Source organism: Camelus dromedarius, chromosome 2, assembly GCF_036321535.1.
Source record: "Camelus dromedarius isolate mCamDro1 chromosome 2, mCamDro1.pat, whole genome shotgun sequence".
Classification (NCBI taxonomy): domain Eukaryota; kingdom Metazoa; phylum Chordata; class Mammalia; order Artiodactyla; family Camelidae; genus Camelus; species Camelus dromedarius.
The window spans coordinates 59,256,344-59,271,354 of NC_087437.1; the positions used below are offsets into that span (position 1 = coordinate 59,256,344).

Below are 15,011 nucleotides of genomic sequence, written 5' to 3' on the forward strand. Positions count from 1 at the left end.
TCACCATTTCCCTCAGACCTCCTGACACTTACATTTGAGTGATGCGCTTCCAGGAGATGGTCACAGACATGATGTGATGATATGTGGAAATTGTATTTATTTTTGTGAAAAACTTGAAGTTAAAAAAAAAAAACAGGAAATGGGAGAAGTATTAAGCAGGAAAGTTAAGTCTAGAGAGGGTAATGTTCATGTAATTAGAAAGTAAACAAACGGATAAAGACACAGAAAAAAAAGAAATGTTATATCATTCACTTAAATCTTTATTTTGAACAGCTTCAATCAAAAAATTTCATAAGGTTATTTACAGTGCTGAATGTATACTTCTCAATGTATGCCTTTTTGACATCAGGGTACCATTCTTGAGCAGCAATACAATTTTAAAAATATAAAGATGCAGTATCATTTCTGATATAAAGTTACTTAAAAAAAATCCAAAGTCTTAGGGAATTCACAAATCATAACAGGAAGTAACTATTTTATTAATGTGCACATAATTACCAAATCTTAATACATTAAAAATATGTGTAAATGCCCACAGACTGTACAAAAATTAACATTTTGTTAAAAGTTCCCAACCGCCTCCCACCATAAATATACAAAAACCTACTTTCAGATATGTCAAAACTACATGCATGAAATCTTAGAATGTTTTCTGAAGCTTAAATTTTGCTCTTCTCTGGACATTGGATCCATAGCCTTTGGGGAACAGAATACATAAATGCTGATATAATTCACCATGCCTTTGAAACTGTGCAGTATTTTCATAAACATGGGAAACAAAACAAACAGTAAAAATTGCAAGAGTTTGGTTTAAACACAAGTACAATTTGGAAAGCTTTCGAATGTAAGGATTATAAAACTAATATAAAAAGTATTTATTTTGTTGTTGGCTTAGCCACTTTTATTCAAGCATTATTTGCAGCATTGCTTTACAGCAGTTGGTGCTAGAAGATATAAAACATATAGTTACCACTATTTATATTTGAGGGAGGAAAAAAACTTTAAACAACCCTGAGGGAGACACACATTAAAAATCTTGTTATTTATTTAAAAAGTTAAAAAGTTACATATTATTTAACAATTACTTTCCTGGACATTTTTGTCCTTTAAGTATGTGCATAAATAAAATTTAAATCAGCAATATTTATTACTCTTAATACATCAAAATAATATATGTACAGATTTTTAAATTTAGGTCTGTATACACTCAAATAATTTACTGTGAAATTCAGAATCAAAATTACTATGTAATGGTGACCTACTGAGAGAAGACTCATCTACCTATGGCACTGAGTAGGACACACATCTGGATTCACAGACATTCTTCAAATAACATTCAGGAAGCCATCAATTACAACCTGAACAACCCACCGTGTCTATTTTCAAATCTAACCTTCTACAAGTGCTTTTCCCACCTATCTAAAAACCTCATTCCTTTGAAAAACAATATGGACAGATGTGATATAAAACCCTTATAAAATCTAAATGTTAAAAAAGGGGGGAGGGTGTCAAAAATATAGTTCTTTATGATCATGCTCTTAAAGATGTTAAATACAATCTGATAGTTGATTTTTAAGCTGCTACTTAGCAATTACTTTAATTATATGCTTCAGTATTTAAATGAAAGAAAAACTTTACAATTCTGGGAGATCACTGAAGACTCACACTTGCATGTACTGGAAATGAATGTGGAAATTATAAAATGATCAAGAGAATATAGAAAACAGTGCTAATTCACAGCTCAAGAGGTCTAAATGCATAGCTTCATTGAATCATTCCTGGAATAACTGTTCTTATCAGCTAATATATATTAATATAGTATCATACTTTCTGATGGAAAACTTCGATTGTATTTTTGTCAGAATCAGCAGTGGCTGTAGCAATAACAGTGATCCTGAGTGTAACTTACATTTTTCTACAGGTACCAAACATCATCAGGTCTCTGCAGCATAAAAAACGAGAACCCTTTGGTTCTACGGTTCTGGATAACATTTGATCAAATTGGTAAATATATATCAAGAAAATAATGATCAGCTGGATGTGGAAAGCACAGGCATGCTACTGGTTAACAACGAACAAAGGATAAGATCACACAGTCTTAGTAGTTTAGTGTCCATTTTACAGCAATATCAGTTTTCTTTGGGCTTTGCCAAACTGCTGGATCTTACCTATAAAGGTATTTATAAATTATCTTAATTTTGTTTAGAATTTAAACATTTCCCAGGCAAAAAAGAAACGTGAAAAATATCTTCCACATTTCTTTTGGCTCAATGAACTTTTTAACTTTGTTTCAATTTCTTTTTCTCCCAGAAATTTCCATAACCAACATGCTCATTCATAAACATCCAATTCAAAATACGGTGACTCTGACCTCTGGCGCCACCTAATGGCATAAAACAAACTCACCGGGTTCATATTGCTTTGAAAAAATAGCATTCAAAATCACTCATTTTTTAAGCCTCATTATGGATAGGAGAGACATACGTCAAACCTTTACAAATTTGGGAGGTAAAATTCTAACTCAAAAAACTAAAAAAAAAAAAAACCCAAAACAACTCACTATTACCTTTAGGTAATTAAAGACATAGAAGAAAATAAAAAGACATTTAAAATAATATAAAACCTGAGAGGGAAAGAACAGATAAGAAAAGATATTAGAAGGATAGATCTATAACTACTGCCAAGAGAAATCAGCCTTTTTCCTACTGAAAAGGTTCTACAATATTTAACTAAAGCAAATTACACTACTGACACCAGACATAGCACAAGATCCATTTAATAGCTTTGAGGGACATCTCAAGAAGGCAGTGAAGCACCTTGCTGATTAGAAAAATAAAACCCAGGCAGTTTTACAGAAAATATAAACTCATAAATGGAAATTACCTGAGTTGTTCTATAAGCAACACCATAAAACTCACCCCTAAGCCTAGGCTACCAAAGGGAACTGATGCATGTACACCGAGTTTTCTTCGGGAGAAATATTGAAATCCAATGAAAATAGGCTTTCTACCCACTTTTCAGTGGAGACTAATTAACACCTACTTTATTTATCAATCACAAATTTAGGACCTGTATATAAATGATGACTTCTTTTAATAAGGGGGCTGTGAAAATAAATGTAAAGGCATAAACTCAGTCTTAGAAGCTAATGTCTAAAAATCTTCCAAATACCAACTTTCTTCTGTACCCTATAATTATTACTGAGGGTAACAAGCAAGAAAATTCTGGAAATATGTATAACATTTAGAGTTACTGAGTGACGGTATAAGACTTTATAGATTGATTATTAATTTAACTGACAGGCGAACCTCCTTTTGTTTCGTTTAAAAAAAAAAAAGCTCTCAAATCAGCTACTGTATTGGAAGGGACATAAACTGAAAGAGTGCCACTCTGACACGTAGAATCAGATAAAGCCCCACATTTATATTCTCCTCAAAACTGCTGCTGGAAGACCGCTGGGACGGATGCACTGCTATGTTATGGTGATGATCTGACATGATCCGTTCTCCTTCACTAAAGCTTTAGCTTCTGTTGTTGTTTGAGGTTTTGGTGGCCATTCTGGGTCAACCAAGAGCTCCTGAGCCAGATACATGTACTTGGCCTTTGGCATCTTCTTCCTACAGTTTAGGGCCCAGGACACACAGCATTTTCCCCACCAATCCACTGACTCCTAAGAAAATAAGGAAAAAGAAGAACATCCTGGTAGATTAAGAGCTGCTGTTTTTAACTAGTTTGTTAAAGCACAGTTCATCAGCACAGAAAAATAAGAGGAAATGACTGCTGAGCACAACAAACACATGAAGAAAAGTCCATGTTAAAAAAAAAGTCAGCTTTCAATTATTTAGGAACACTTTTTTAAGATTATATTTTTAAATTATCCATGCAATTTACTTCATTTTATTTAGTTCCATGTACCTGTCTCCTCTTGTATACAGCTACATTCTTAAGATAACCTGCGTATCTGGAGTCTGTGATTCTATAACATAAAACATCTAATGCATTAAGAATAACTTTACTCAGAAAGAGAAAACATTTTTAATATTTAATGTGAAAACCCTCATATTCTATCCCAAACTATCTTTTGGTTCCATTGCTTCTAGCAACCTAAGCACCTGATCGGTGTACAAATACCATTGTTATTGTTAATATCACCTTTCAAAGCATTATGTAAATACTGTTAGGTCAAAATCAGAACTCAGATTATGCTTAATGTCATTTACTTATTTTAAAACCACATTCAACAGAAAAACAATTTTATTTCATAATGATGGTTTCCCCTTGGTGCTCCACAACTGGAAAGAGGCACATAGAAAGGCATAAAGCAAGTACTACTTCTTGGTATTATTTTATTGTAAAAAGCTCCACTGTCACGGAAATCCTTCTAATCAACCCTGTTTTTAATGAATGTGATCTCAGATAAACAGTTCTTGGAGAACAAGTAAGCAGAGTCCCTGGTTATTGTACAAAAATGTAAATTCAATATAAACCTCCAGAATATGTCTTAACTGAAGTTGGAAATAAATGAAATAAAACTAAATGACTATCCTGAGACCTGTAGCTATATTCACCTCTGAAGAACAGTCAATTTTTAATTATTTTGGCTGTTGCTCCTCAAAAGCAAAATTTCAATCCCAGGTTGTTTTGTTTTGCCATCAACATATAATCCAGGCTGCAACCAGGTCAGATCTCAAGGATGTAAAGCTGACCCTTTAACAACACTGGTCAACCATGCAGGTTCACTTATACACGGATTGTTTTTTTATAAGTAGTAAATACTACAGTATTACATGATCCACGATTGGTTGAATTCACAAATGTGGAGGAACTCCATATCGAGGGCCCATAAATTATATAAATTAGAGTGGATTTTTGACCGCAGGGAGAGTCAGCAACCCGAACCCTGGCACTGTTCAAGCGTCAACTGTAATCTCACAAAATGCAGGCAAGATGTAACTGGGACAGGCATTCTAATGTCGACACTCAAAATATCTGCATGATCAAGAAAGGCAAATTTGCTATAACAGAGTCTGAACACATGTTTCTAAATTGGCCAGTGGAAAACAGCAAACATACTTAAAAATGAAAACTCTCTAAAACATTTTCACACTTTGACTTGGTAGGTCTCATCTTACTGAGCCAACCGCCAGGCACCCACTACTCTCTCCTTCAAAAACTGGAGTGGGCATGTGGCAGTGCCGAGGGCACGATACCCAGTAACTATGTGCTTTTAAATGCCTTCTAGTTTACTTTATCAACCAAACACAGTAAGCTGCACCATTACTAAGAACTTGAAGGCAAAAACTGTGATTTGTCACAAGGAAGCTACATTAGATTGGGAGTGGGGGGTGGGTAGGTGAGGATACAGATTTGAAGATTATTCATCTGGTAGCCTCTTTATTGTCATAGCTAAAAAGAGAGCTTTTACCCTCACCTTAAACGAAGTCCACAAGAAAATATTTAGCATTAGGACAGATACAGAAGAGACTCGGTATAGGATGCTTCAGGTGATCCAAATAACAAATAATTCCTTTCCAGTACAAGCACACACATGACAAACTTTAGTATTTAATCTGAGGTGACAGTTCACTACTTGGATCTATCTTTCTCCCTAAGGTGTTAAAACTCTTCAATCTAATTGCAGGGAAAAAAAAAATCACTGTTCCTAAATCAATGTGAAAGCTGTCACTTTTTGTTTTATAGCAAGTAGTACTGTTAAAGGATCACAGAAAATGGTAACAGAAATGCTGACTTAAAAAAGAGGGCAGAAACACATGGGCCTTGTCTGTATGTCCAGACGAGCCAGTTGGGCTGAAGGCAACGCGTAACAGGCTGAGTTAAGCCAAGGATATTTAAATAGAAGACACACACACATAATTAAATCCATCATTCCCCAACTGTGGAAAGTGAGGCAAGCAATAAAATTAAAACTAATTCCACTGTGAACAGAATCACGACTAAATAGTATTCTTTTTATATTAATGTGCATTTTTAAAAAATCCTCACGTCCCTATTAAAAGCAACGAACACTTGTTATAATTTTAAAAATAAACTAAGTCACAAGGAACACTAGGGATCCCCCCTCCACTGTAATTAGACTCATATTTTGTCCTTGTAACCACACCTCCCCAAATATCATACACAAAAAATACACTGTAAGCAAGCGTTAAGTTAGTTTACAAACACAAGCATACCACACACATCCTCAGCCACAATTTAATTCACGAGCAGAAATAAAAGGAGCTGCCGGCATGCTAGAATGACAACGAAATCAAGGGAGCGCAGACGATGGCAAGAGGGGAGAGGCAAGCATGTGCAAGGAGAGGGAAAAGCTGGAGCATCGCGGGGCTTAGAATGAGCAGCCAGGTCTCCCCAGTCTGGGCTACGTCCCTGAAGCAGGAGATCACAGGAGCCCCAACAACTGGATCTTGTGACTTGCTCCTGGAAAGAATGGTTAAATAATCAAGCATATCCCTTAAAGAAGGGAAAGAGGCTATCACAGTCCAGCAGAAAAACCACAAAGAACTTTCTAAAAGATCTACAGCTAAAATTCTCCTGCTTCTTAGACCAGTCCAAGCTGTTCATTCTAGAACTCCAATGCCAGCTTACTCCTGGAGTAGCAGTGTCTTTTAGGAAAGGATTTCATGGGTAATATGTAAGACATATAGCCATGCGTGTGGTGGGGGGGGTGTGTTATAATGGTACTATAGTTTTTCATAAAAGTCTTCCTCCATACCAATCCTGAATATAACACAAAGACAATCAGAATTAGCATTCTGTCTAAATAAGCTGAAATAATATCCTAAGTAGCATAAAGACTATAGTTAACATCTGGATTTTTCCCCAAAAAGGAAAACTTAATCAGGGCAAATTCGCAGGTGTTATGAAAATACATAATGGTTCATGACTCCAGCTCCACATCTACCACTAAGCGGCCTGGGTTTAGCGGGTGCAGGCTAGGCAGGAATGCGTCTCCGTAAGGGAATACGCAGCACCGATCTTCTCCAACCTGGGTAAAGCTTTACAGAAAACCACAGATGACGGCGCCTGCACTGAGGATTTCTCATTCAGCAGATCCAGAGCGGAGTTTAAGGCATTTCTGAATATTACTATCTTAAGAATCTTTTTTTTTTTTCAGTCAGAGAATAAGTATTAGCATCTGGGCTGCTAAAGATCATTATAGGAAAAAGAAACTTAGCTAAGTGAAAGTTTTAACTTTGATTATTTACAAACGGTTTATTTAACCTATTTTCAATTTGATTCAATGGACACTTATTGAGGCCAAATGAGAAAGAAAAAGAATCACTACGGGAAATAAATTACTACTACGTAAACATCTTTCCTGTATTAGGTTAGCTGCATGAATGTTCAATGGGCCAAATAAACATAACAGCTAAAATGTCTACTATTAAATAAAAATGATGCCTAAAAGTTCATTTGAAGTTCATTTAAAAGTTCTTTAAAGAATATGGAAGTTTTCTGTTCTAGGAATATTATGGTCCTGGGTCCAGATAAAACTGAATTTGAACTCCAGTTCTAACACTGTTTCCTCATCTGTGAAGAAAGGGGTATCTTTAGTCTCTCTATCCTGATCTCCTGCGGTTGTAACAATTGAGGGAATTTATACAAAATGCCTCGCAGCATCCACCACAGAAGGTGGGTATTGAAAACAGTGGCTACTGTTTGTCTCCATTTTGTCACCCGATTGTTGCATTCGTTTGCATCTCTGCGGCCCCACAGCATAAGGCAGTGTGGCACAGTGGAAAAAACAGTCCTGAAATCAGAAACCCTGGCTTCCACTCCCAGCTCTGCCATTCATGAGCTGCGTAAGCAGAGCATGTCGACAGAATGCTGTTTCTTTATGTATAAAACGAAGCTGGAAACACCTTAAGATAGGAAGGATCCTGGAGGCATTGTATAGCTTGCCTTGTCGATCACCAGGTTATTTTGGGATATGGTTACTAGGGACTTCCAGGTGAGGTTCCTGGCTTCCCAACTCAAATGTGTGAGACCTGCAGCCTAGTCCAGGCTCTCTAGCTTTGAAACTTCCAACCCTGGTCTCCGGGTCTATATGGGAAGGAAGGAAAAGGAGAAACATGGCTGTGCTCCCCCAAAAGTAAAAGAAGGTTGGGAGCTGCAGTCTGGGAAGACCTCATGAGATTCTTGGTAGAAAAGAGCACAGAACGGGCGGGTGTGAAACGGGGGTTTGTGGTGAGGGGGCGCTGTGGCAGCCATGGAAGTCACTCTCGCCTTTACTTTCTTTCTCAGCTTACGGCAGGGATCTCTGGCCTGTGTGCTGCTGTCAGATGTTTACTTAGCAGCAGCCCCAGGCTCCACCCACCACATGGTCCCCAGGCTCCACCCACCACATGCCAGCGGCAGCACCACCCCCTCAACTGTGACAACCAAAAATGTGTCCAGGCACTGCTAAATGTCCCCGGGAGGGGGTGGCGGTGGGGTGGGGGGAGATTACCCCTGACTGAGAACCTCAGCCTTCCAGTAACGTTACCAACTGCTCAGCTCTTGAAGGGTCATGAATGTGAACAGCCAGTGCGCCTCACGTGCAGAGAGGTTATACAAACTCTCTTTTCTAAAGCCAATTATTTTTAAAATGCTTCTTTAATTGTGACCACAGAAACTGAAGGCTGAAATTCTTGTCTACGCAATGATGCTCAGAACCAGTAAAGATTGGGAGCTGCTGGAGCCTCCCTGCTCTAGGCCACTCTCTCCGCAGGACACTTTTAGAGGTACAACTTCACATGAAAAACATAGCCTTTTAGAAATAAGGACACATACTTATTCATAAATTTTTAGAAAACAGACGTAGCCAGTGATAGAATTTTCTGCCACTTAATTTTGGATAAAAAGTGAGAAGGGTTTTCCAATTTAGATGTTTTAAAGGAGCTTTATGATACCCACTTTCGACTAAATCAGGATCTAACTCTTCAGAACCCACATTCCCTGTTTAGATCAATAGTTGGAGACCTCTTTGGAAAAGCTAAAAATTCAATGTAAATGTTTTCCTTGGCCTAGGCCTTGCCAATACAAACTTTTTTTATATGAGGACTGATAATATGAGCCAAAGTTAACCCTTTGAAGTAACAGAATGAGGCACCAAGAGCTAAAAAAAAAAAAGACACAGAGGAGATTTAGCTCAAGGACTCGAGCTTCTAACACAGCTCTGGTCATACTACTAGGCACTGCCTTGAGAAAAAGAAACTAAAGTGGATGCCGGACTCATCACATCATTATAAAACTATTCCTACTCATTATCAAGCTTTAGAAAACGAAATGGTGCTCTCCGGGACCTCTAGCCGATCCCGTGATGCCACACCAGGCATCAAGCCTAATGAACTACCGAAGTGAAGCTCAGGATGTGGCTACTCAGGTAAAAGAAGGCTAAAATGAGTGAGTGACCCATGCCAGGGAATCCTCTTGGATTCCACAAGCTTCCTTGTGGCCCAGGATGAGTGAACGGTTTAAACTCATGAGTGTAAAGCATATCACCCAGCTACAAACAGCAACGGGCAAAATAATGAGGGTGTGAGACTTTATATCGTCAAGTTCTCTATACTAAAAAAGCTGGCTCAGAGCTGTGATTCAACAGTACTGGTTTAAAAAAATAAGACTAACTCATATTTTCCATGAAGAATGTCAGCCTAACACCAAAAAATAGGTTTTATTCATCTGTTTCTCTTTTATTTTTACCTCAAAAAAAGTCAAAAGTCCTAAAGCATGGTTTGTATTAAAAAAAAAAAAAAAAAAGCATGGTCTGAAAATTTTTCTGAATGAGAGACATGCTGGGGAAAACCAAAAGAGCCACTCAAAATTGAGGCACAGTAACTGATAAGAAATCAGAAATAATTCTTCAGAATTCTGACCTTTCAACTCTGACTCGTGAAGAAAGATTCCCATTTCATAACTTTATTTATATGAATCTCATTTAGCTTCTAATAGGACTCATCAAAACTAGAACTTAAAATTTAAGACAGACAAAAATGGAAAATTAACTCTTACACCACAAGACCTTCACAAAAACAGAAGGTAAGGATTGGAATGGAGAAGAGACTTATGAAACTTCTGAAGTCCTAAGAAGCCTGTAACAAATGTTCACCATGAGTTTTCTAGGACTCCTTACAAAAAAAATGAAATGCCAGGCACAGAAGAAAAGGTTGAACAACACACAACAGAATCTCACCCTACACGATGCAGAGCACACAACTGACAGAGCCTAGATATACGTGAAAAAGGGCTGATTTCCAACCTGCGGAGGCTGTGTGATGGTGAAGCGATATTCTCCTTGTTTGTCTCGATTGAACACAACTTTCCAAAGGACCATGTCAAGGAAGAAGTTCTGAGAGATATTCCAGTGAGTGAAGAATTAAAAATGACCATGTCATTCCTTATTAATGCATACATTTACAAAGGCTCACACAATGCTGAACATTAGTAAAAAACATGATTTGGTTTTCACATAGAGAATTTCAGTTACTACTGCAAAAGGATAAATAACGACAGGACTTTAGTAACAAATAGAAATCATCATAAAAATTCTTGATAAAATGGGGCCTCTAAATTTTCTACAAAATATGGCTTTTATCTGAATCCTCGGGTCTTTCCCATGTTAAAATACTTACAACCTCAAGCCCTTCTCTTAACAGTGAGTTATTTGTATCTAAAAGAGTATGATTTCATCAAAGTCCAAAACAATTCTTTTGATAGTGAGCAAGAATAAATTAAGAGGAATTAAGAAAAGAGTACCTAAAAATTGTTTTTTAAAAAGATTTTATCTGAAATAACACTTGAATGAAAAGGTGAACTTAAACTATAGAAAAAGGAAAGCTTTTAAAATATAATACCTTGGATGTGCCTTCTAGTGTCCATAAAATAGCAAAAATACTTTAAATTGGACAACTTGAAGAGATCAGTACCACATAATCATGCTGCCTACTGTGGCCCCAATTTAAATACCAAGTCATCTTTTAGAAAGCTAACAAATTACATGTAATTTCCAAGTCTAGAACTATTATCTCTAAAGTACACGTATGTCCCATAAACTACCTAAATTCAAAAGCCTACTCTATGAAACCCTTAACTTAAAAATCACAACTGTATCTCCTTCTTCGTTTGATATATTGCCACCAGAGGAGTGAATTATAATAGCAGCTCTGAGAAGAGACTACATTTTATTAATAAGCAGCAAGTGAGAACTTACTATCTCCTTTCAGAGAAGCCGACCTAAAGGCGATCCGAATAGGAAAATAACTATACAGTATACAATGGATCAAAGAGCACTTAAGGCCTCTTTCCCCAGGGGAAACTTAAAAGTTAACACCAAGGAGGCAGTTCCAGCAATCAATGCAATCAGTGGTGAGACTGGGTAAATTCAGAATGGCCACTATTTTATACTGACAATAAACGTTCTTACTATTCACATTTGCTATACTTCATGGAGACAGCCCCCTCCCTTTCCTCCTTTAAATGGGAGACTCGGGTGGTACTCTGATTTCATGGCCACTGGTTTACCAGTTTATGGGCCACCTAAACACCAATCTTCTCTCCTTTCTATCAATTACTAACTTTTGATTTCTAACTGCATATTTTCTCCCATCTCTATGAGCGCAGCTAAGTCATATCTCTTAATACGGCTATTATCAGTTCATGGAAAAGATCAGAAGAGGAGGCTAAATGAATTTAACTACAAAGAAACTGAAACTCTTTGTGGGCTTCCATAATGTTATCTATCCTCCTCCCCCATTACCATTAAATCACCAAGAATCTCAAAGCAGCAAGGGTGCCATCTGACTATGTGATGTGCTTACCTCTACCACGATCGCTACAAAGGCATTGACAAGAACAATGATGAGCATAGTTACACGCCACGGATATGGTACACACACTATCTGTAAGGCAAAAATTGTTAAGTTAATGCAGTTGATATTATAGCACTATATTGTAATTTCCAGATTTATCGAATTCCTATTATATGCCAAGCACTTCCATACACCATTTCAATCCCCAACAATGCCACATGGTAGATATTGTATCGACTTTCCAGATGATAAAACTCAAAATGGAGTAACTGGAGGTTTAAAAAATGCATTGAAGTGGCTGAGCTTAGAGCCAAATCCAATCCAGACTCAAAGTCCATGCTCTACTAAATCATGAATATCTAACAAGTCCCTGATTTTAAAATAAAGTCCTACCTTTAAATAATAAAAGGCAGACAGTGATCTAATACTAAAGTACTACTCAAAACCCCACACTGTTATAAAGACAAATTCATAAAAGAACTATGCAGATCAATTTAAGTAAGTTTTCACTTTAAAATCTGTGATTCTTTTCTAAGGCCTATAAAAGACAAGAAAAAAGAAAAAGAAAAACAATCCTATTCATGCATTCATCCCTTTAGTACACAAATATTGACTGAGCACCTAAGATACTGTGCTAAGTGCTGGGGAGCAGTATGATCTAACACGTTTTAGAAAGATATTTACGACTCCAGCAAGAAGGATTTGAGGGGTGCAGACTGCTCCAGTGATAAGGCAAGAGTCGATGGGAGCCCACACTAGACTGGTGCGGGGAATAATAAGGAACATATATTTGGTCTCTGTCCCTGTTCCCGACACAGGGCTCTTAAAACTCTTAACTTCCTGTGTGATGGGGGAGATAGAGGCGTCTTACACAAGACTCCTAAATTCTCTGGCATTTCATGGGTATCAGGAGTGTTTCACTTCTAATAAGGCTACTTTGGTGGGCTCCTGGATGGCTTCAGGATGGGGACTGGTCACCAGAAAGACTGAGCTCCACTCCCCCATCTTCCAGGAAGCGGGGAGGGTCTGAAGACTGACTCAAGAATTAGCCATGCCTATATGATGAAACCTCTAAGGGAAAAAAAAAATCCCTAAACTACAGGGTTTGGAGAGCTTCTGGATTGGTCAACACATCCATGTGCTGGGAGGGTGGTACATCCCAACTCCACAGGACAGAAGAAGCTCCTGCACTTGGGACTCTTCCAGATCTTGGCTTATGTACCTCTTCATCTGGCTGTATACTTGTATCTTTATTGTATTCTTTATAATAAACCAATTAACGTAAGTGTTTCCTTGAGTTCTGTGAGCCATTATAGCAAATTACCAAGCCTGAGGAGGAGGTTGTGGGAACCCTGACTTATAGCTGGTTGGTGAGAAATACAGGTGACAACCTGGAACTTGCAGCTGATGTCTGAAGTGGGGGCAGACTTATGGGACAGAGCCCTCAACCTGCAGGGTCTGTGCTGGTTCCAGGTAGTTAGTGTTAAAACTAAACTGCAAGATACCCAGTTAGTGTCCGGAGTGCTGGAGAACTGTTTGGTGTGGAACAATCCCCACACATTTGGCGTCAGATGTGTTGTGAGCAAGAAACAACAGTTTCCTTTTAGGGGGCAAATGGGATTGGAGTAAAGAGAGAAACAGAGATTCAGAATAAGAAAACTGACAGAATCTAGAAACAGACTGGCTATGAAGAGAAAAGGAAGAGACAAGTGCATGTACACATACACACATACATACACACACTCACACTTCTGCCTTGGATAAATGGTGGTACCAAGAAATAGTCGAAGCAGGACTGAGAGAGAACATGATGAGCTTAGCTTTAAAAATGCTGAATGTGAGAACCGATGGGTGAATCACACATATAACGTTCAGTGTGCCAGTGGATATGCAGGTTAAAGCACAATTGTGAGAACCAGGCTAAGGGTATAAAGTTGGGAGTCTTCAACACATAGACGGCAACTACAGGTAGCCCTGATGAGGATGAGGTCATCTGAATGGATACAGTAGGACAAGGGATAAGAACACACATGTGTGGGAACATTAACATTTAAGAAACAGGCAGAGGGTTTGGAACCACAATGGAGAATGAAAATGAGGAGTCACAGAAGTAGGAAAAGACCAGAAAAGAGCAAAGCATCACAACATTCCAGGGGGAATGTGTCAAGAATGATGGGAAGGCTAACTATCAAATTCTGCTGAGGAGTCAAGTAAGACTGGGAAAAATAAACAAATAAACAAGGGGACAAGTCCACTGGACTTCACACGAAGGCTGTTACCTGCCTGGGCAAGGGCAGTCTCAGCAGATCTGGCAGGAGTAGAAGCCAGACCAGCTGATGAGTGTGTGGGAGGTGAGCTGAATGTAGCACTCTTTCAAAACCATAATTTGGCTGTGAAGCAGAAGACATGTGTAGTAAGAGGGAAATAATAAATATGTTTTGTTTTCTTCTTTGCTTAAAGTGCTTATCTAAATCCCTCAGTGAAGCATGTGGGGAAACAGATGCTCATACACTGCTTGTAAGACTATAAACCATCAACCTCTTCAAAGTTCAATAACACAGTATTTATAAAACCCAAATTCTAGATATTCTTTGATCAAGCAATTCTACTTCTGCACATTAACCTCTAAAAATGCATGTTATCTTAATGAAGCGTACAAGAATTCACAATATAGCATTGTTTATAACAAGAAAATAGTAAACAACCTAAATATCCATTAAAAGGGGATTAGTTAAAATTTGGAAAATCCATGAAATGGAATGTTCATTGCATAAAGTTCATATAACCGAACATACAAGAAAATGAAGTCTGATCTCACTCATGCAATGAGAAGCAAAAATCCTAAACAATATCACAGCAAACCAAATCCAGAGGATATAAAAAAGAATGCATCATGAACAAATTGGATTTATTCTAGGAATGCAGTGTTAGTTCAACATTTATCAGTTAACTGTAATTCACCACAATCTCCTGGGAGAAATACTATGTGATCATTTTAATAGCACTAGATAAAATTAAACATCTGTTTACATTAACAACACCAAAGAAGTAAGCTTCCTCAACCTGATAAAAAGTATATACCAGAAACCTACAGCCCATGATACACCCAAGGGTGAACTACCAGGAGCACTCCCTGAGGAGTCAGAACAAGACAGGCCTCGTTGTCATGCAGCCAACATGAATGTGGTGTCAACAGACATG

At 37.8% G+C, this 15,011-nt stretch overlaps 1 protein-coding gene across 5 annotated transcripts in view; it reads right to left on the bottom strand.

Annotated features, from left to right (window-relative positions):
- Positions 1-239: 239 nt before the first annotated feature.
- ATP13A3 (ATPase 13A3) overlaps positions 240-15,011 on the bottom strand; it is a 73,734-nt gene continuing 58,962 nt past the window's right edge. For 4 of the 5 annotated variants that reach the window (XM_031453554.2, XM_031453534.2, XM_031453544.2 and 1 more), the window contains 3 exons: positions 11,820-11,900; positions 10,262-10,351; positions 240-3,670 (listed from right to left, as the gene is read on the bottom strand). In XM_031453554.2, coding sequence (XP_031309414.1) covers positions 3,473-3,670; positions 10,262-10,351; positions 11,820-11,900 — 369 coding nt within the window. In that variant the 3' untranslated portion in view covers positions 240-3,472. The remainder of the gene's footprint in view (positions 3,671-10,261; positions 10,352-11,819; positions 11,901-15,011) is intronic. The other variant, XM_064493900.1, reaches the window with a different exon arrangement.